Source organism: Scyliorhinus torazame, chromosome 14 (genome assembly GCF_047496885.1).
Source record: "Scyliorhinus torazame isolate Kashiwa2021f chromosome 14, sScyTor2.1, whole genome shotgun sequence".
Classification (NCBI taxonomy): Eukaryota; Metazoa; Chordata; class Chondrichthyes; order Carcharhiniformes; family Scyliorhinidae; genus Scyliorhinus; species Scyliorhinus torazame.
The window spans coordinates 234,639-257,389 of record NC_092720.1 but is presented as its reverse complement, the minus strand read 5'-3'; the positions used below and the strand labels follow the sequence as shown (position 1 = coordinate 257,389).

The following is a 22,751-nucleotide window of genomic DNA, read 5'->3' as shown; positions in this document are numbered from 1 at the left end:
TGATGGCAAAGCCAATTCTGTGGGCAGCACAGTAGCACAGTGGTTAGCACAGTTGCTTCACAGCTCCAGGGTCCCAGGTTTGATTCCCGGCTTGGGTCACTGTCTTGGCGGAGTCTGCACGTTCTCCCTGTGTCTGCGTGGGTTTCCTCCGGGTGCTCCGGTTTCCTCCCACAGTCCAAAGATGTGCAGGTTAGGTGGATTGGCCATGATAAATTGCCCTTGGGGTTACTGGTTTACAGGGTGGAGGTGTGGGCTTAAGTGAGGTGCTCTTTCGAAGTGCCGGTGCAGACTCGATGGGCTGAATGGCCTCCTTCTGCACTGTAAATTCTGTGATCCTGGGCTGTTCCTCGATGTAACCATCGCTATCTTCTCTCAGCTGCCCTCTGCCTGCTCTTTGGGTCTCCTACAGGGCAGCGATGTCGATGCTGAGGTGCCTGAGTTCACGGCACCGAGGACAGTTCTCCGTTCCGGTTGATTGTTTTACTCGTTATCCATGAGGGTTCGTATATTCCAGCTTCTGAAATTCAGTTTAATTTGATTTTCTGACCACAGGTCAATGAGCTGCTGGATGTGGTTTTCCAGACAGATTGGGGATGGAACAGACTATTTTTAGGGCACCTTTTCCTGCCCTTTCCCCACGGGGGGTGAGCAGAGTGGATTCTGAAGCGGACAGCTACGTCATCAGGAAAGCTGCCGAAACGCTTTCCTGTTCCTATTCATAGAACGAGACGATTGAATCAAACTCCACCGCTTACATGCCAGTCTGAAGCCCGGGTTTCCAGATCTCACGGTCCTGTCTCCGTCACATCTCGCTGATCACCGCAGGGCTTGTCTGTGTGTGTGGTTGGGGGGGGGAATGTTGCACATCAGCAGACACGCAGTCCTTGACAGAGAGGGTAGTTCCAGTTCCAGTGGCGAGGGAACCTCGATGACCGGAGTTCTCTCAACTGCTGCAACCTCCGTCCGCCATCGCAGCCGTTAACACCCAGCCGAGTATCTTCCGCCTGATCCACCTTTGAGGACTGGATTTGGATTGCATTTTGCCTGGTTCCTCCCCTCCGACCTAATCATCATGGGCGACCCTGTTAGGAGCTTAAGGCTCCGAACGGCATTGCTCTCTGGATCAACGGAACATTCATGCTTCTCCTCCACAGCGAGGTGGCAGTCTAAGGAAATGCTTCTGTAAGTATCTAAACAGAAAAATATTAGTGAAGATAAATGTAGGTCTCTTGTAGTCTGAAAGAAGAGAATTTATAATCCAGGGCAAAGAAATAACCAATGCCGCACTGGTTTAGTTCAGTCTTCATGGATGAAGATTAGTGGGGTTTGGGTCCCAGCTATACACAATATACATCAATGACTTGGATGAGGTAATCAAAAGTAATATTTCCAAGCTGGATCCTGGGATCCAGCAGCCCTCCAACTGCTGCCTCGCCTGGGGCGGTTCCTGCCTCCACCTGATGTACATCAGCAGCAGTGTGGTGCTCACCAGGTTGTGCCCCAGAAGCCTGTCCACTGACATGTCCCCCCGAGGTGGGTGTATCTGCGCTGGGGGAGGGTGGGAATCCTCGGAGATCTCCTCCAAAGTGGTCTCAGCGCCGACAAAATGCAATATCCTTGCAAATTTAAAAATAAAAATTCAGTTTGTGAAGAGATGGTTCTCACAAAATGTAAACTGGAGCTTTGTGATTCCATGTGCAGAATTTGACAAAGAGTGGCTCTGGAAGATTACATGATGAGAAATTGGGATAATATTGTCAAGGTACAGAGTGAACCAGTTGTACAAAAGGTTAATGAGGAACATTTGACTGCACAAGGAAGTGATAAACAATCACACAGTTCAGCAGAGAATGATGAGGAAGGGCCTGTGCCGAGAGAACGGGAAGTTCATTAACTTTAATAGAGTCAAGTAATTGAAGCCAAGGAGAACAATCACAGGAGTTTGACCTTTGGTTCAGAACATGATTTTGTTCACTATTGTGTCAAGATAAGGGAGCGAAGCAACCACAGTGATGCACAAGACACTAGTTAACTACGTCAATGTGAGGGCAGCACGGTGGCGCAGTGGTTAGCACTGCAGCCTCATGGCGCCGGGGTCCCAGGTTTGATCCCGGCTCTGGGTCACTGTCCGTGTGGTGTTTGTAATTCTCCCCGTGTTTGCGTGGATCTCACCCCCACATCCCAACGATGTGCAGGCTAGGTGAGTTGGCCACGTTAAATTGTCCCTTAATTGGAAAAATGAATTGGGTCCTCTAAATTTATTTAAAAACTACATCAATGTGTTAACTTCATCAGCTAAAAGAAAAGCACAATTTATAAAGATATGCTTTTCCGAAGACCGTGTCTGGCTACGGGCCGGGTGTTTAACGGACTGCCCCGCAGACCCAGAAATGTAACATTAAAACTTTCCAAAAGCCAAATGAGCTTCGGTCATGTAGTATTGCCCATTAATGAGTCACTTTAAGGTTAACAATCAGTTTCTATGTCTCTGGTCAAGACCACTGTTCACCTTTGGCGATATTAGCACCTGCCCAGGAATAATGAGGTTCAATTACTTTCCCTTTGTTTTTAATCCAGGCTCGGTCACGGACAGTCTGCTGCATCGTCACAGAGTTTCACAGCTGAGCAAGAGGCCCTTTGACCCTTGTTGATTATAAGGGCCTGCACAATGATACATGTAAGAGTTCACAAGGATGAGGGTTGAGCTAATGTTGGAAACTTCCTTGACTGTAGCCAACTCGCATATGTGACCTGTACAAGCCATGATCATCATGAATGATAGTGCAGGCACTTCTGCTATTTCATATGTTCATTTGTTTTTGGTCCAGCAAAATTAAATTTTTAAATAAGGTTTTATTTAAACTATTTATGATCTATTTCATGTCCGGCGAACATGAGATTATTAAACAATCGCCCCAGTTTTGGAAAAAAAAGGAACCTTTAAACTCACCAACCAATCACTTCAGTGCTTTCCTAATTAATGTCTCTGGACTTCAACTTTTACATCTCACTATCTCCTGTTACCTCCCTCGTACCGCTCCTTGTTTTTGTCAAAGTTGAGGACAGGGATTTGGTGAGTGGGGAATCTGGTGGAGTGAGAAGTGGTGAGTTCAGTACTCTAATCTTGCAGGGCTCCATCTAGTGGTCTCCAGGCTACTCAGTCTCGTCTCCTGTGCCATGGCCATTCCATGATTCAATTCTGTGATTTCTAAACAGGCCAATTCTCTTTAAAGATTCCACCTGTAATCTGCATGTTTTTTAATTGTTGAATTTTCCAGCTTTTGTTTTGTTCGCTCCATCAAGCTTGTCTTCCCAGTTGTTGGGAACTTTTGATGCATATAAAAATATTGTGTTAAATATTGCAGCTGACACCATCCCACACCTGACAGAGCTGGAGACCTTGGATCTGTCCTGGAATAAATGCCTTGGTGGAAATCTGGGGGAACTTTTCCAGATGTTGCAAAGTAACACCCACCTCCGTGTGCTGAAGCTGTGTAGCTGCAATCTGACCAGCCAGGATTTGGCATCTCTCGGTAATTACATTATTGCTCATCCACTCAGTTGAAATGTTTCACACTGGGATCAATGGCATTTTTAAGGGATATAAAGCAAAGTCAGATCAATGGATTTGAGGAATGGATCAGATAAAGGGGCAATGTGGTAAAAACATTGTGAAATGAAATGAAAATGAAAATCGCTTATTGTCACAAGTAGGCTTCAAATGAAGTTACTGTGAAAAGCCCCTAGTCGCCACATTCCGGCACCTGTTCGGGGAGGCCGGTACGGGAACATTGTGTAAGAGAGCAAGATTGGTGAATGGTTGTTTTACAGACCATCTGGAACAGGAGGAGATCATTCCGCCCCTCAGGTCTGCCCCGCTATTCAATAGGATCATGGCTGATCCGACATTCCTCGTGCCCACTTTCCTGCCGTTTCCCCGTGACCCATCATTCCCTTACTGCTCAATGATCTATCTATCCAGCCTTAAATACGTAAGGACTCTGCCCCCACAACACAACCCTCTGAGAGAAGAAATTCCTTCTTATCTCGGTCTTAAATGGGCTCCCCTTTATTCTGAGACTCTGCCCTCTGGTCCTAGACTCTCCCATGAGGGAAACATCCTCTCAGCATTTACCATCAGCCCCGAGAATCCGATATGTTTCAATTAGGTCACCTCACATTCTTCGAAATTCCAAGAGTCCCAAACTGTTTAACCTTTGCTCAGAAAACAATCCTTCCATACCAGTGATCATCCCAGTGACTCTTCTCTGAACCACTTCCAATGAAAGGGGCAGCACGGTAGCACAGTGGTTAGCACTGTTGCTTTTTAAGACGAGGGAGGTTATGCTGCAATTGTATAAGGTGTTAGTGAGGCCATACCTGGAGTATTGTGTTCAGTTTTGGTCTCCTTACCTGAAAAAGGACGTACTGGCACTGGAGGGTGTGCAGAGGAGATTCACGAGGTTTATCCCAGAGTTGAAGGGGTTGGATTACGAGGAAAGGTTGAGTAGACTGGGACTGTACTCATTGGAATTTAAAAGGATGAGGGGGGATCTTATAGAAACATATAAAATTATGAAGGGAATAGATAGGATAGATGCGGGCAGGTTGTTTCCACTGGCGGGTGAAAGCAGAACTAGGGGGCAAAGCCTCAAAATAAGGGGAAGTAGATTTAGGACTGAACTTAGGAGGAACTTCTTCACCCAAAGGGTTGTGAATCGATGGAATTCCTTGTCCAGTGAAGCAGTAGAGGCTCCTTCATTAAATGTTTTTAAGATAAAGATAGATAGTTTTTTGAAGAATAAAGGGATTAAAGGTTATGGTGTTCGGGCCGGAAAGTGGAGCTGAGTCCACAAAAGATCAGCCACGATCTCATTGAATGGTGGAGCAGGCTCGAGGGGCCAGATGGCCGACTCCTGCTCCTACTTCTTATGTTCACAGCTGCAGGGTCCCGGGTTCGATTCCCGGCTTGGATCACTGTCTGTGCAGAATCTGCACGTTCTCCCCGTGTCTTTGTGGGTTTCCTCCGGGTGCTCCGGTTTCCTCCCACAAGTACCAAAAGATTTGCTTGTCCCGTGAATTGGACATTCTGATTTCTCCCTATGTGTACCCGAACAGGTGCCGGAGTGTGGGGCTTTTCACAGTAACTTCATTGCAATATAAGCCTACTTGTGACAATAAACATTATAATAAATGATATTTTTCCTTAAATAGGGGAACCAAAACTGCTCAGAGTGCTCCAGATGTGGTCTCACCACAGTACAGTTGCAGACTGCAGGAAAATCTAGTGATGTATCCCAGGGCACAACTGTTTTCATTTATAATTCTGACTTGGCATCACATCAAAGTTTGCAGATTATACAAAAATGGGAATGTAGTAAACAATGAGGAGGATTTTAACAGGCTTCAGGGCACCAGTAAATTGGTGAATTGGACAGGCATGTGACAGATGCAATTTAATGCAAATATATTTTGGAAGGAAGAATGAGAGATGGTAATACAAACTCAAAAGCTAAATTAAAAAGCAATAATGTTGGATGGTGCTTGAGAGGCAGGAGTATGAACAAAACCCAATGAAGGTGATGGGATCTAGGTTTCATAATCAGAAGTGTGGAGTACATAAGCTTTCTGAAAGGCCAGGTCCAGGTCCAGCAAATAATTAGGAAAGAAAATTGAATTTGACCTTTATTGCAAGCGGGATGGAGCATTAAAGTATCGAAGTCTTTCCTGAACTGTACAGGGTGAGCTTTCACCAAGTGCTGCGTACAGTTTTGGTTACTTGCTGTGGAAACAGATTTGAGAAAATTCACGACATTAATTCGTGGGGTGAAAGGTTTGTCTTATGAGGAAAGATTGAACATATTGGACATGTTTTGGACATGTTTTGAATTTTGAAAAATGTGTTGATTTTATTCAAACATATTATTTTGCAGGGGCTTAACAGGGTCGGTGCTGAGGGGATATTCCCCCTCGTGGGGAGTTCAGGGTCAGCGCTGAGGGGATATTCCCCCTCGTAGGGAGATCAGGGTCGGTGCTGAGGGGATATTCCCCCTCGTCGGGAGTTCAGGGTCAGTGCTAAGGGGATACTCCCCCTCGTAGGGAGATCAGGGTCGGTGCTGAGGGGATATTCCCCCTCGTCGGGAGTTCAGGGTCGGTGCTGAGGGGATATTCCCCCTCGTAGGGAGATCAGGGTCGGTGCTGAGGGGATATTCTCCCTCGTAGGGAGTTCAGTTCTCGGTGCCCAGTTGCAAAATAGGGGATCTGCAATTTAAGCTAAAGGTGAGTTGGAATTTATCCTGAGGGTCGATAGTCTTTGGCCTTCATGGAATCTTTACAGTGCAAATAGAGCCTATTCAGCCCATCGTGTCTGCACCGACCCGCTGAAAGAGCACCCTATGTTTCCCCAGTCCCCACCATATCCCCAAAACCCAACCTAGCCTTTTGGACACTAAGGGACAATTTAGCAACCGTCCCTAATTGGACATCTTTGGACTGTGGGAGGAAACCGGAGCACCCGGAGGAAACCCACGCAGACACGGGGAGAACGTGCAGACTCCGCACAGACAGTGACCCGAGCCGGGAATCGAACCTGGGACCCTGGAGCTCTGGAGCATCTGTGCTAACCACTGTGCTACCGTGCCGCCCTTCATTTGCTCCTTTATGGAATATTATGTAAGATGTTGGACTCTATACTTTAGGAAGGATGCCAATACCTTGGAACGTGTGCACAGAAGATTTATTTCAATGTTTTTTGGGGGGAAATATTTTTATTATAATTCTAATCTCCCCCTGTCTGCGAGGGTCTCACCCCCACAATCCAAAGATGTGCAGGGTAGGTGGATTGGCCACGCTAAATTGCCCCTTAATTAAATTTTTTAAAAACAGTTAAACAGTAAGAGACCCCTCCCCCACCCTGACATCCCTTATAACAGTAAAACATAGTTACTAAGTCCCCCCTCACCCACCCTATCTCTCCCCCACCCCCTAACAGTGACCAACTCTTTACAGTACAATATAAATAGCTGACACCTGCAGCAAAACCCTTCCACCGCCCCCCCCCCCCCCTCCAGCGAGGCAAGGACCAGGGCGCCTGCCCCCCCCCCCCCCCTGGTCCGGACTTCCGGCCCAACCAAAAGTGCCACCAATGGGCAAGACTCTAACCCAATGTTCAGGATTGCTGATAGAGTCTTAAAAAGGACCTCCAGATGTTTGCCAGCTTTGGGCATGACCAAAGTATGCATGGCGCTTCACATCTAAAATCCACCCCTTCAAAAAAAACACTCATTCTGCCTTGTGAAGTGTGCCTGGAAATCAGCTGCATGAGATTCACTGAGACTCAATTTTAACTTTGAAATGAATTGGATAATTCAGGGAGATTTGAATCTAGTGATAAAGTCTCCAGGAACTTTTTAAAAATGCATTCATTGTATGTGAGCATTGTAATCCCTAAGCCATTTCAGAGGGAATTTCAGAGTCAACTTCATTGCTGTGGATATGGAGCCACTGGTAGGCCAAGCCAGGTAAGGATGGCAGATTTCCTTCCCTCAGGAAATTAGTGAAGCAGACGGGTTTTTTTTACAATAACAGATTCATGATTACCATGAGGCTTTTAATTCCAGATTTTTATCGGTTAAAATTCCACCATCATGGTGGGATTTGAACCGGAGTCACCAGCCCATTACCCTAATCTCTGAACTTGTCCAGTGACAACATCCCACTACATCCCAGTGCTCAAATATCATCATAGCAGCTTTTAGAAATGTAACATAAAGAGCAATACAGCACAGGAACAGGCCCTTCAGCCCTTCAAGCCTGTACTAGTCATGATATCACCCTTGGCCAAAACCCTCAGATTTCCTTGAGCCGTATTCCTCTATACCAATCCTATCCATGTATTTGTCAAGATGATTTTCAGTAGTCGCAGTCACGGTGACAATGAAACTATCATTGATTGTTGTAAAAACCCATCTGGTTGGTTAGCTCATCTGACTGGACAACTGGTTCATGATGTGTGACACCAGCAGCGTGGGTTCAATTCCCGTACCAGCTGAGGTTATACACGAAGGCCTCTCCTTCTCAACCTTGCCCCTCACCTGAATTGCGGAGACCCTCTGGTTAGATCATCATCGGTCAGCTCCCTGTCAAAAAGGGGAGAGCAGCCTCTGGTCCTGGGTGACTTTCATGTATATGTGGAGTCACCTGAGGAAGGAGCAATGCTCCGAAAGCTAGTGATTCGAAACAAACTTGTTGGACTTTAACCTGGTGTTGCCAGACTTCTAAATGTGCTCACCCCAGTGCGACGCCGGCACCTCCACATCATGTTCATGTATATGCACCAGCTTCCTCCACCTACAATGAACGGAATCCACTTTCTAACTATAAATAAAAACAAAAATGCTGGAAAAATTCAGCAGAGCAGAAGAGTCCATAAGACCATAAGACATAGGAGTGGAAGTAAGGCCATTCGGCCCATCGAGTCCACTCCGCCATTCAATCATGGCTGATTTCAACTCCATTTACCCGCTCTCTCTCCATAGCCCTTAATTCCTCGAGAAATCAAGAATTTATCAACTTCTGTCTTAAAGACACTCAACGTCCCGGCCTCCACCGCCCTCTGTGGCAATGAATTCCACAGACCCACCACTCTCTGGCTGAAGAAATTTCTCCTCATCTCTGTTCTAAAGTGATTCCCTTTTATTCTAAGGCTGTGCCCCCGGGTCCTAGTCTCCCCTGCTAATGGAAACAACTTCCCTACATCCACCCTATCTAAGCCATTCATTATCTTGTAATTTTCTATTAGATCTCCCCTCAACCTCCTAAACTCCAATGAATATAATCCCAGGATCCTCAGACGTTCATCGTATGTTAGGCCTACCATTCCTGGGATCATCCGTGTGAATCTCCGCTGGACCCGCTCCAGTGCCAGTATGTCCTTCCTGAGGTGTGGGGCCCAAAATTGCTCACAGTATTCTAAATGGGGCCTAACTAATGCTTTATAAAGCTTCAGAAGTACATCCCTGCTTTTATATTCCAAGCCTCTTGAGATAAATGACAACATTGCATTTGCTTTCTTAATTACGGACTCAACCTGCAAGTTTACCTTTAGAGAATCCTGGACTAGGACTCCCAAGTCCCTTTGCACTTCAGCATTATGAATTTTGTCACCGTTTAGAAAATAGTCCATGCCTCTATTTTTTCCAAAGTGCAAGACCTCACACTTGCCCACGTTGAATTTCATCAGCCATTTCTTGGACCACTCTCCTAAACTGTCTAAATCTTTCTGCAGCCTCCCCACCTCCTCCATACTACCTGCCCCTCCACCTATCTTTGTATCATCGGCAAACTTAGCCAGAATGCCCCCAGTCACGTCATCTAGATCGTTAATATATAAAGAGAACAGCTGTGGCCCCAACACTGAACCCTGCGGGACACCACTCGTCACCAGTTGCCATTCCGAAAAAGAACCTTTTATCCCAACTCTCTGCCTTCTGCCTGACAGCCAATCGTCAATCCATGGTAGTACCTTGCCTCGAATACCATGGGCCCTTATTTTACTCAGCAGTCTCCCGTGAGGCATCTTATCAAAGGCCTTTTGGAAGTCAAGATAGATAACATCCATTGGCTCTCCTTGGTCTAACCTATTTGTTATCTCTTCAAAGAACTCTAGCAGGTTTGTCAGGCACGACCTCCCCCTACTAAATCCATGCTGACTTGTCCTAATCCGACCCTGCACTTCCAAGAATTTAGAAATCTCATCCTTAACAATGGATTCTAGAATCTTGCCAACAACCGAGGTCAGGCTAATTGGCCTATAATTTTCATACCGACTCGATACATCAGCTCAGTTTCACTCTCCACCTTTGCTGATTTTTTTCCAGCATTTTCTGTTTTTATTCAGATTTCCAGGATAGATGGATTTTGCTTTTCTTTCTGCTTTCCAGCTGCTCATCTTGCTCATTTGAAATGAAAATGAAATGAAATCGCTTATTGTCACAATTAGGCTTCAAATGAAGTTACTGGAAAACGCCCCTAGTCGCCACATTACGGCGCCTGTTTGGGGAGGCCGGTACGGGAATTCAACCATGCTGCTGGCCTGCCTTGGTCTGCTTTAACAGCCAGCGATTTAGCCCAGTGTGCTAAACCAGCCCCTAAACCAGCCCCATCATTTATCCAGGTTCTCTCACAATGCCAACTCGGACTGGCCATATGATCAGTGTTCTTGCACCAAATCTCCCGCTCTCAAACTCCCACTCTCAAACACCCACTCTCAATCTCCCACTCTCAAACACCCACTCTCAATCTCCCACTCTCAATCTCCACTCTCAATCTCCCACTCTCAATCTCCCACTCTCAATCTCCACTCTCAATCTCCCACTCTCAATCTCCCACTCTCAAACACCCAGTCTCAATCTCCCACTCTCAAACACCCAGTCTCAATCTCCCACTCTCAAACACCAAGTCTCAATCTCCCACTCTCAATCTCCACTCTCAATCTCCCACTCTCAAACACCCAGTCTCAATCTCCCACTCTCAATCTCCACTCTCAATCTCCCACTCTCAATCTCCACTCTCAATCTCCCACTCTCAAACACCCAATCTCAATCTCCCACTCTCAAACACCCAATCTCAAACACCCACTCTCAATCTCCCACTCTCAATCTCCCACTCTCAATCTCCCACTCTCAATCTCCCACTCTCAATCTCCCACTCTCAATCTCCCACTCTCAAACACCCAATCTCAAACACCCACTCTCAATCTCCCACTCTCAATCTCCCACTCTCAATCTCCCACTCTCAAACACCCACTCTGAATCTCCCACTCTCAAACACCCACTCTGAATCTCCCACTCTCAAACACCCAATCTCAAACACCCACTCTCAATCTCCCACTCTCAATCTCCCACTCTCAAAACACCCACTCTCAAACACCCACTCTCAATCTCCCACTCTCAAACACCCACTCTCAATCTCCCACTCTCAAACACCCACTCTCAATCTCCCACTCTCAAACACCCAGTCTCAATCTCCACTCTCAGTCTCCCACAATCAAACACCCACTCTCAAACACCCACTCTCAAACACCCACTCTCAAACACCAACTCTCAAACACCCACTCTCAATCTCCCACTCTCAAACACCCACTCTCAAACACCCACTCTCAAACACCCACTCTCAAACACCCACTCTCAAACACCCACTCTCAAACACCCACTCTCAATCTCCCACTCTCAATCTCCCACTCTCAAACACCCACTCTCAATCTCCCACTCTCAAACACCCACTCTCAATCTCCCACTCTCAATCTCCCAGTCTCAATCTCCCACTCTCAATCTCCCACTCTCAATCTCCCACTCTCAAACACCCACTCTCAAACACCCACTCTCAATTTCCCACTCTCAAACACCCACTCTCAAACACCCACTCTCAATCTCCCACTCTCAATCTCCCACTCTCAAACACCCACTCTCAATCTCCCACTCTCAATCTCCCACTCTCAATCTCCCACTCTCAATCTCCCACTCTCAAACACCCACTCTCAATCTCCCACTCTCAAACACCCACTCTCAATCTCCCACTCTCAAACACCCACTCTCAATCTCCCACTCTCAAACACCCACTCTCAATCTCCCACTCTCAATCTCCCACTCTCAAACACCCACTCTCAATCTCCACTCTCAATCTCCACTCTCAATCTCCCACTCTCAATCTCCCACTCTCAATCTCCCACTCTCAAACACCCACTCTCAATCTCCCACTCTCAAACACCCACTCTCAATCTCCCACTCTCAATCTCCCACTCTCAAACACCCAGTCTCAATATCCCACTCTCAATCTCCACTCTCAATCTCCCACTCTCAAACACCCACTCTCAATCTCCCACTCTCAAACACCCAATCTCAAACACCCACTCTCAATCTCCCACTCTCAATCTCCCACTCTCAATCTCCCACTCTCAATCTCCCACTCTCAATCTCCCACTCTCAATCTCCCACTCTCAAACACCCAATCTCAAACACCCACTCTCAATCTCCCACTCTCAATCTCCCACTCTCAATCTCCCACTCTCAAACACCCACTCTGAATCTCCCACTCTCAAACACCCACTCTGAATCTCCCACTCTCAAACACCCAATCTCAAACACCCACTCTCAATCTCCCACTCTCAATCTCCCACTCTCAAACACCCACTCTCAATCTCCCACTCTCAAACACCCACTCTCAATCTCCCACTCTCAAACACCCACTCTCAATCTCCCACTCTCAAACACCCAGTCTCAATCTCCACTCTCAGTCTCCCACAATCAAACACCCACTCTCAAACACCCACTCTCAAACACCCACTCTCAAACACCAACTCTCAAACACCCACTCTCAATCTCCCACTCTCAAACACCCACTCTCAAACACCCACTCTCAAACACCCACTCTCAAACACCCACTCTCAAACACCCACTCTCAAACACCCACTCTCAATCTCCCACTCTCAATCTCCCACTCTCAAACACCCACTCTCAATCTCCCACTCTCAAACACCCACTCTCAATCTCCCACTCTCAATCTCCCAGTCTCAATCTCCCACTCTCAATCTCCCACTCTCAATCTCCCACTCTCAAACACCCACTCTCAAACACCCACTCTCAATTTCCCACTCTCAAACACCCACTCTCAAACACCCACTCTCAATCTCCCACTCTCAATCTCCCACTCTCAAACACCCACTCTCAATCTCCCACTCTCAATCTCCCACTCTCAATCTCCCACTCTCAATCTCCCACTCTCAAACACCCACTCTCAATCTCCCACTCTCAAACACCCACTCTCAATCTCCCACTCTCAAACACCCACTCTCAATCTCCCACTCTCAAACACCCACTCTCAATCTCCCACTCTCAATCTCCCACTCTCAAACACCCACTCTCAATCTCCACTCTCAATCTCCACTCTCAATCTCCCACTCTCAATCTCCCACTCTCAATCTCCCACTCTCAAACACCCACTCTCAATCTCCCACTCTCAAACACCCACTCTCAATCTCCCACTCTCAATCTCCCACTCTCAAACACCCAGTCTCAATATCCCACTCTCAATCTCCACTCTCAATCTCCCACTCTCAAACACCCACTCTCAATCTCCCACTCTCAAACACCCAATCTCAATCTCCCACTCTCAATCTCCCACTCTCAAACACCTAGTCTCAATCTCCCACTCTCAATCTCCACTCTCAATCTCCCACTCTCAAACACCCACTCTCAATCTCCCACTCTCAAACACCCAATCTCAATCTCCACTCTCAGTCTCCCACTCTCAAACACCCACTCTCAATCTCCCACTCTCAAACACCCACTCTCAATCTCCCACTCTCAATCTCCCACTCTCAATCTCCCACTCTCAATCTCCCACTCTCAAACACCCACTCTCAAACACCCACTCTCAAACACCCACTCTCAAACACCCACTCTCAATCTCCCACTCTCAAACACCCACTCTCAATCTCCCACTCTCAATCTCCCACTCTCAATCTCCCACTCTCAATCTCCCACTCTCAATCTCCCACTCTCAACCTCCCACTCTCAATCTCCCACTCTCAATCTCCCACTCTCAATCTCCCACTCTCAATCTCCCACTCTCAATCTCCCACTCTCAATCTCCCACTCTCAATCTCCCACTCTCAATCTCCCAGTCTCAATCTCCCAGTCTCAATCTTCCACTCTCAATCTTCCACTCTCAATCTCCCACTCTCAAACACCCACTCTCAAACACCGACTCTCAAACACCCACTCTCAATCTCCCACTCTCAATCTCCCACTCTCAATCTCCCACTCTCAATCTCCCACTCTCAAACACCCACTCTCAATCTCCCACTCTCAATCTCCCACTCTCAATCTCCCACTCTCAATCTCCCACTCTCAATCTCCCACTCTCAAACACCCACTCTCAATCTCCCACTCTCAATCTCCCACTCTCAAACACCCACTCTCAATCTCCCACTCTCAAACACCCACTCTCAAACACCCACTCTCAATCTCCCACTCTCAATCTCCCACTCTCAAACACCCACTCTCAATCTCCCACTCTCAGTCTCCCACTCTCAATCTCCCACTCTCAATCTCCCACTCTCAAACACCCACTCTCAATCTCCCACTCTCAAACACCCACTCTCAATCTCCCACTCTCAAACACCCACTCTCAATCTCCCACTCTCAAACACCCACTCTCAATCTCCCACTCTCAAACACCCACTCTCAATCTCCACTCTCAATCTCCACTCTCAATCTCCCACTCTCAATCTCCCACTCTCAATCTCCCACTCTCAATCTCCCACTCTCAAACACCCACTCTCAATCTCCCACTCTCAAACACCCACTCTCAATCTCCCACTCTCAAACACGCACTCTCAATCTCCCACTCTCAATCTCCCACTCTCAAACACCCAGTCTCAATCTCCCACTCTCAATCTCCACTCTCAATCTCCCACTCTCAAACACCCACTCTCAATCTCCCACTCTCAAACACCCAATCTCAATCTCCACTCTCAATCTCCCACTCTCAAACACCCACTCTCAAACACCCAGTCTCAATCTCCCACTCTCAATCTCCACTCTCAATCTCCCACTCTCAAACACCCACTCTCAATCTCCCACTCTCAAACACCCAATCTCAATCTCCACTCTCAATCTCCCACTCTCAAACACCCACTCTCAATCTCCCACTCTCAAACACCCAATCTCAAACTCCCACTCTCAATCTCCCACTCTCAATCTCCCACTCTCAATCTCCCACTCTCAATCTCCCACTCTCAATCTCCCACTCTCAAACACCCACTCTCAATCTCCCACTCTCAATCTCCCACTCTCAATCTCCCACTCTCAATCTCCCACTCTCAATCTCCCACTCTCAAACACCCACTCTCAAACACCCACTCTCAAACACCCACTCTCAATCTCCCACTCTCAAACACCCACTCTCAATCTCCCACTCTCAAACACCCACTCTCAATCTCCCACTCTCAATCTCCCACTCTCAATCTCCCACTCTCAATCTTCCACTCTCAATCTTCCACTCTCAATCTCCCACTCTCAAACACCCACTCTCAAACACCGACTCTCAAACACCCACTCTCAATCTCCCACTCTCAATCTCCCACTCTCAATCTCCCACTCTCAATCTCCCACTCTCAAACACCCACTCTCAATCTCCCACTCTCAATCTCCCACTCTCAATCTCCCACTCTCAATCTCCCACTCTCAATCTCCCACTCTCAAACACCCACTCTCAATCTCCCACTCTCAATCTCCCACTCTCAAACACCCACTCTCAATCTCCCACTCTCAAACACCCACTCTCAAACACCCACTCTCAATCTCCCACTCTCAATCTCCCACTCTCAAACACCCACTCTCAATCTCCCACTCTCAGTCTCCCACTCTCAATCTCCCACTCTCAATCTCCCACTCTCAAACACCCACTCTCAATCTCCCACTCTCAAACACCCACTCTCAATCTCCCACTCTCAAACACCCACTCTCAATCTCCCACTCTCAAACACCCACTCTCAATCTCCCACTCTCAAACACCCACTCTCAATCTCCACTCTCAATCTCCACTCTCAATCTCCCACTCTCAATCTCCCACTCTCAATCTCCCACTCTCAATCTCCCACTCTCAAACACCCACTCTCAATCTCCCACTCTCAAACACCCACTCTCAATCTCCCACTCTCAAACACGCACTCTCAATCTCCCACTCTCAATCTCCCACTCTCAAACACCCAGTCTCAATCTCCCACTCTCAATCTCCACTCTCAATCTCCCACTCTCAAACACCCACTCTCAATCTCCCACTCTCAAACACCCAATCTCAATCTCCACTCTCAATCTCCCACTCTCAAACACCCACTCTCAAACACCCAGTCTCAATCTCCCACTCTCAATCTCCACTCTCAATCTCCCACTCTCAAACACCCACTCTCAATCTCCCACTCTCAAACACCCAATCTCAATCTCCACTCTCAATCTCCCACTCTCAAACACCCACTCTCAATCTCCCACTCTCAAACACCCAATCTCAAACTCCCACTCTCAATCTCCCACTCTCAATCTCCCACTCTCAATCTCCCACTCTCAATCTCCCACTCTCAATCTCCCACTCTCAAACACCCACTCTCAATCTCCCACTCTCAATCTCCCACTCTCAATCTCCCACTCTCAATCTCCCACTCTCAATCTCCCACTCTCAAACACCCACTCTCAAACACCCACTCTCAAACACCCACTCTCAATCTCCCACTCTCAAACACCCACTCTCAATCTCCCACTCTCAAACACCCACTCTCAATCTCCCACTCTCAATCTCCCACTCTCAATCTCCCACTCTCAATCTCCCACTCTCAATCTCCACTCTCAACCTCCCACTCTCAAACACCCACTCTCAATCTCCCACTCTCAAACACCCAATCTCAATCTCCACTCTCAATCTCCCACTCTCAAACACCCACTCTCAATCTCCCACTCTCAAACACCCAATCTCAATCTCCCACTCTCAATCTCCCACTCTCAAACACCCAGTCTCAATCTCCCACTCTCAATCTCCACTCTCAATCTCCCACTCTCAAACACCCACTCTCAATCTCCCACTCTCAAACACCCAATCTCAATCTCCACTCTCAATCTCCCACTCTCAAACACCCACTCTCAATCTCCCACTCTCAAACACCCAATCTCAATCTCCCACTCTCAATCTCCCACTCTCAATCTCCCACTCTCAAACACCCACTCTCAATCTCCCACTCTCAAACACCCACTCTCAATCTCCCACTCTCAAACACCCACTCTCAATCTCCCACTCTCAAACACCCACTCTCAAACACCCACTCTCAATCTCCCACTCTCAATCTCCCACTCTCAAACACCCACTCTCAATCTCCCACTCTCAGTCTCCCACTCTCAATCTCCCACTCTCAATCTCCCACTCTCAAACACCCACTCTCAATCTCCCACTCTCAAACACCCACTCTCAATCTCCCACTCTCAAACACCCACTCTCAATCTCCCACTCTCAAACACCCACTCTCAATCTCCCACTCTCAAACACCCACTCTCAATCTCCACTCTCAATCTCCCACTCTCAATCTCCCACTCTCAATCTCCCACTCTCAATCTCCCACTCTCAAACACCCACTCTCAATCTCCCACTCTCAAACACCCACTCTCAATCTCCCACTCTCAAACACCCACTCTCAATCTCCCACTCTCAATCTCCCACTCTCAAACACCCAGTCTCAATCTCCCACTCTCAATCTCCACTCTCAATCTCCCACTCTCAAACACCCACTCTCAATCTCCCACTCTCAAACACCCAATCTCAATCTCCACTCTCAATCTCCCACTCTCAAACACCCACTCTCAAACACCCAGTCTCAATCTCCCACTCTCAATCTCCACTCTCAATCTCCCACTCTCAAACACCCACTCTCAATCTCCCACTCTCAAACACCCAATCTCAATCTCCACTCTCAATCTCCCACTCTCAAACACCCTCTCTCAATCTCCCACTCTCAAACACCCAATCTCAAACTCCCACTCTCAATCTCCCACTCTCAATCTCCCACTCTCAATCTCCCACTCTCAATCTCCCACTCTCAATCTCCCACTCTCAAACACCCACTCTCAATCTCCCACTTTCAATCTCCCACTCTCAATCTCCCACTCTCAATCTCCCACTCTCAAACACCCACTCTCAAACACCCACTCTCAATCTCCCACTCTCAAACACCCACTCTCAATCTCCCACTCTCAAACACCCACTCTCAAACACCCACTCTCAATCTCCCACTCTCAAACACCCACTCTCAATCTCCCACTCTCAATCTCCCACTCTCAATCTCCCACTCTCAATCTCCCACTCTCAATCTCCACTCTCAATCTCCCACTCTCAAACACCCACTCTCAATCTCCCACTCTCAAACACCCAATCTCAATCTCCACTCTCAATCTCCCACTCTCAAACACCCACTCTCAATCTCCCACTCTCAAACACCCAATCTCAATCTCCCACTCTCAATCTCCCACTCTCAAACACCCAGTCTCAATCTCCCACTCTCAATCTCCACTCTCAATCTCCCACTCTCAAACACCCACTCTCAATCTCCCACTCTCAAACACCCAATCTCAATCTCCACTCTCAATCTCCCACTCTCAAACACCCACTCTCAATCTCCCACTCTCAAACACCCAATCTCAAACTCCCACTCTCAATCTCCCACTCTCAATCTCCCACTCTCAATCTCCCACTCTCAATCTCCCACTCTCAAACACCCACTCTCAATCTCCCACTCTCAATCTCCCACTCTCAATCTCCCACTCTCAATCTCCCACTCTCAAACACCCACTCTCAAACACCCACTCTCAAACACCCACTCTCAAACACCCACTCTCAAACACCCACTCTCAATCTCCCACTCTCAAACACCCACTCTCAATCTCCCACTCTCAAACACCCACTCTCAAACACCCACTCTCAATCTCCCACTCTCAAACACCCACTCTCAATCTCCCACTCTCAATCTCCCACTCTCAATCTCCCACTCTCAACCTCCCACTCTCAATCTCCCACTCTCAATCTCCCACTCTCAATCTCCCACTCTCAATCTCCCACTCTCAATCTCCCACTCTCAATCTCCCACTCTTAATCTCCCACTCTCAAACACCCACTCTCAAACACCCACTCTCAAACACCCACTCTCAAACACCCACTCTCAATCTCCCACTCTCAATCTCCCACTCTCAAACACCCACTCTCAATCTCCCACTCTCAATCTCCCACTCTCAATCTCCCACTCTCAAACACCCACTCTCAATCTCCCACTCTCAATCTCCCACTCTCAATCTCCCACTCTCAATCTCCCACTCTCAAACACCCACTCTCAATCTCCCACTCTCAATCTCCCACTCTCAAACACCTAGTCTCAATCTCCCACTCTCAATCTCCACTCTCAATCTCCCACTCTCAAACACCCACTCTCAATCTCCCACTCTCAAACACCCAATCTCAATCTCCACTCTCAATCTCCCACTCTCAAACACCCACTCTCAATCTCCCACTCTCAAACACCCAATCTCAAACTCCCACTCTCAATCTCCCACTCTCAAACACCCACTCTCAAACACCCACTCTCAAACACCCACTCTCAAACACCCACTCTCAAACACCCACTCTCAATCTCCCACTCTCAATCTCCCACTCTCAATCTCCCACTCTCAAACACCCACTCTCAATCTCCCACTCTCAATCTCCCACTCTCAATCTCCCACTCTCAAACACCCACTCTCAATCTCCCACTCTCAATCTCCCACTCTCAATCTCCCACTCTCAAACACCCACTCTCAATCTCCCACTCTCAATCTCCCACTCTCAAACACCTAGTCTCAATCTCCCACTCTCAATCTCCACTCTCAATCTCCCACTCTCAAACACCCACTCTCAATCTCCCACTCTCAAACACCCAATCTCAATCTCCACTCTCAATCTCCCACTCTCAAACACCCACTCTCAATCTCCCACTCTCAAACACCCAATCTCAAACTCCCACTCTCAATCTCCCACTCTCAATCTCCCACTCTCAATCTCCCACTCTCAAACACCCACTCTCAATCTCCCACTCTCAATCTCCCACTCTCAATCTCCCACTCTCAATCTCCCACTCTCAAACACCCACTCTCAAACACCCACTCTCAAACACCCACTCTCAATCTCCCACTCTCAAACACCCACTCTCAATCTCCCACTCTCAAACACCCACTCTCAAACACCCACTCTCAAACACCCACTCTCAATCTCCCACTCTCAAACACCCACTCTCAATCTCCCACTCTCAATCTCCCACTCTCAATCTCCCACTCTCAATCTCCCACTCTCAACCTTCCACTCTCAATCTCCCACTCTCAATCTCCCACTCTCAATCTCCCACTCTCAATCTCCCACTCTCAATCTCCCACTCTCAATCTCCCACTCTCAATCTCCCACTCTCAATCTCCCACTCTCAATCTCCCACTCTCAATCTCCCACTCTTAATCTCCCACTCTCAATCTCCCACTCTTAATCTCCCACTCTCAAACACCCACTCTCAAACACCCACTCTCAATCTCCCACTCTCAATCTCCCACTCTCAAACACCCACTCTCAATCTCCCACTCTCAATCTCCCACTCTCAATCTCCCACTCTCAAACACCCACTCTCAATCTCCCACTCTCAATCTCCCACTCTCAATCTCCCACTCTCAATCTCCCACTCTCAAACACCCACTCTCAATCTCCCACTCTCAATCTCCCACTCTCAAACACCTAGTCTCAATCTCCCACTCTCAATCTCCACTCTCAATCTCCCACTCTCAAACACCCACTCTCAATCTCCCACTCTCAAACACCCAATCTCAATCTCCACTCTCAATCTCCCACTCTCAAACACCCACTCTCAATCTCCCACTCTCAAACACCCAATCTCAAACTCCCACTCTCAATCTCCCACTCTCAAACACCCACTCTCAAACACCCACTCTCAAACACCCACTCTCAAACACCCACTCTCAAACACCCACTCTCAATCTCCCACTCTCAATCTCCCACTCTCAATCTCCCACTCTCAAACACCCACTCTCAATCTCCCACTCTCAATCTCCCACTCTCAATCTCCCACTCTCAAACACCCACTCTCAATCTCCCACTCTCAATCTCCCACTCTCAATCTCCCACTCTCAAACACCCACTCTCAATCTCCCACTCTCAATCTCCCACTCTCAAACACCTAGTCTCAATCTCCCACTCTCAATCTCCACTCTCAATCTCCCACTCTCAAACACCCACTCTCAATCTCCCACTCTCAAACACCCAATCTCAATCTCCACTCTCAATCTCCCACTCTCAAACACCCACTCTCAATCTCCCACTCTCAAACACCCAATCTCAAACTCCCACTCTCAATCTCCCACTCTCAATCTCCCACTCTCAATCTCCCACTCTCAAACACCCACTCTCAATCTCCCACTCTCAATCTCCCACTCTCAATCTCCCACTCTCAATCTCCCACTCTCAAACACCCACTCTCAAACACCCACTCTCAAACACCCACTCTCAATCTCCCACTCTCAAACACCCACTCTCAATCTCCCACTCTCAAACACCCACTCTCAAACACCCACTCTCAAACACCCACTCTCAATCTCCCACTCTCAAACACCCACTCTCAATCTCCCACTCTCAATCTCCCACTCTCAATCTCCCACTCTCAATCTCCCACTCTCAACCTTCCACTCTCAATCTCCCACTCTCAATCTCCCACTCTCAATCTCCCACTCTCAATCTCCCACTCTCAATCTCCCACTCTCAATCTCCCACTCAATCTCCCACTCTCAATCTCCCACTCTCAATCTCCAAATCCCCACTCTCAAACACCACTCTCATCTCCCACTCTCAATCTCCCACTCTCAAACACCCACTCTCAAACACCCACTCTCAAACACCCACTCTCAAACACCCACTCTCAATCTCCCACTCTCAATCTCCCACTCTCAATCTCCCACTCTCAATCTCCCACTCTCAATCTCCCACTCTCAAACACCCACTCTCAAACACCACTCTCAATCTCCCACTGTCAATCTCCCACTCTCAATCTCCCACTCTCAATCTCCCACTCTCAAACACCCACTCTCAATCTCCCACTCTCAAACACCCACTCTCAATCTCCCACTCTCAAACACCCACTCTTAATCTCCCACTCTCAAACACCCACTCTCAATCTCCCACTCTCAATCTCCCACTCTCAAACACCCACTCTCAATCTCCCACTCTCATCTCCCACTCTCAATCTCCCACTCTCAATCTCCCACTCTCAATCTCCCACTCTCAATCTCCCACTCTCAAACACCCACTCTCAATCTCCACTCTCAAACACCCACTCCAATCTCCCACTCTCAACACCACTCAATCTCCCCTCTCAACACCCACTCTCAATCTCCCACTCTCAAACACCCACTCTCAATCTCCCACTCTCAAACACCCACTCTCAATCTCCACTCTCAATCTCCACTCTCAACTCCACTCTCAATCTCCACTCTCAAACACCCACTCTCATCTCCACTCTCAATCTCCACTCTCAATCTCCCACTCTCAAACACCCACTCTCAATCTCCCACTCTCAACACCCACTCTCAATCTCCCACTCTCAATCTCCCACTCTCAAACACCCAGTCTCAATCTCCACTCTCAATCTCCACTCTCAATCTCCCACTCTCAAACCACTCTCAATCTCCCACTCTCAAACACCCAATCTCAATCTCCACTCTCAATCTCCCACTCTCAAACACCCACTCTCAATCTCCCACTCTCAAACACCCAATCTCAATCTCCACTCTCAATCTCCACTCTCAAACACCCAGTCTCAATCTCCCACTCTCAATCTCACTCTCATCTCCCACTCTCAACACCCACTCTCAATCTCCCACTCTCAAACACCCACTCTCAATCTCCACTCACTCAATCTCCCACTCTCAAACACCCACTCTCAATCTCCCACTCTCAAACACCCAATCTCAATCTCCACTCTCAATCTCCCACTCTCAACACCCAGTCTCAATCTCCCACTCTCAATCTCCACTCTCAAACACCACTCTCAATCTCCCACTCTCAATCTCCCACTCATCAATCTCCCACTCTCAATCTCCCACTCTCAATCACCCACTCCCTCAAACACCCACTCT

General features: G+C 47.9%; 1 protein-coding gene across 2 annotated transcripts in view; it reads left to right on the top strand.

The window, feature by feature from the left end:
- The window catches only part of LOC140389482 (leucine-rich repeat-containing protein 31-like), a 223,064-nt gene that overhangs the window by 167,697 nt on the left and 32,616 nt on the right, over positions 1 to 22,751 (top strand). For both annotated transcript variants that reach the window (XM_072473615.1, XM_072473614.1), the window contains one exon: positions 3,366 to 3,533. In XM_072473615.1, the coding sequence (XP_072329716.1) occupies positions 3,366 to 3,533 (168 nt within the window). The remainder of the gene's footprint in view (positions 1 to 3,365; positions 3,534 to 22,751) is intronic.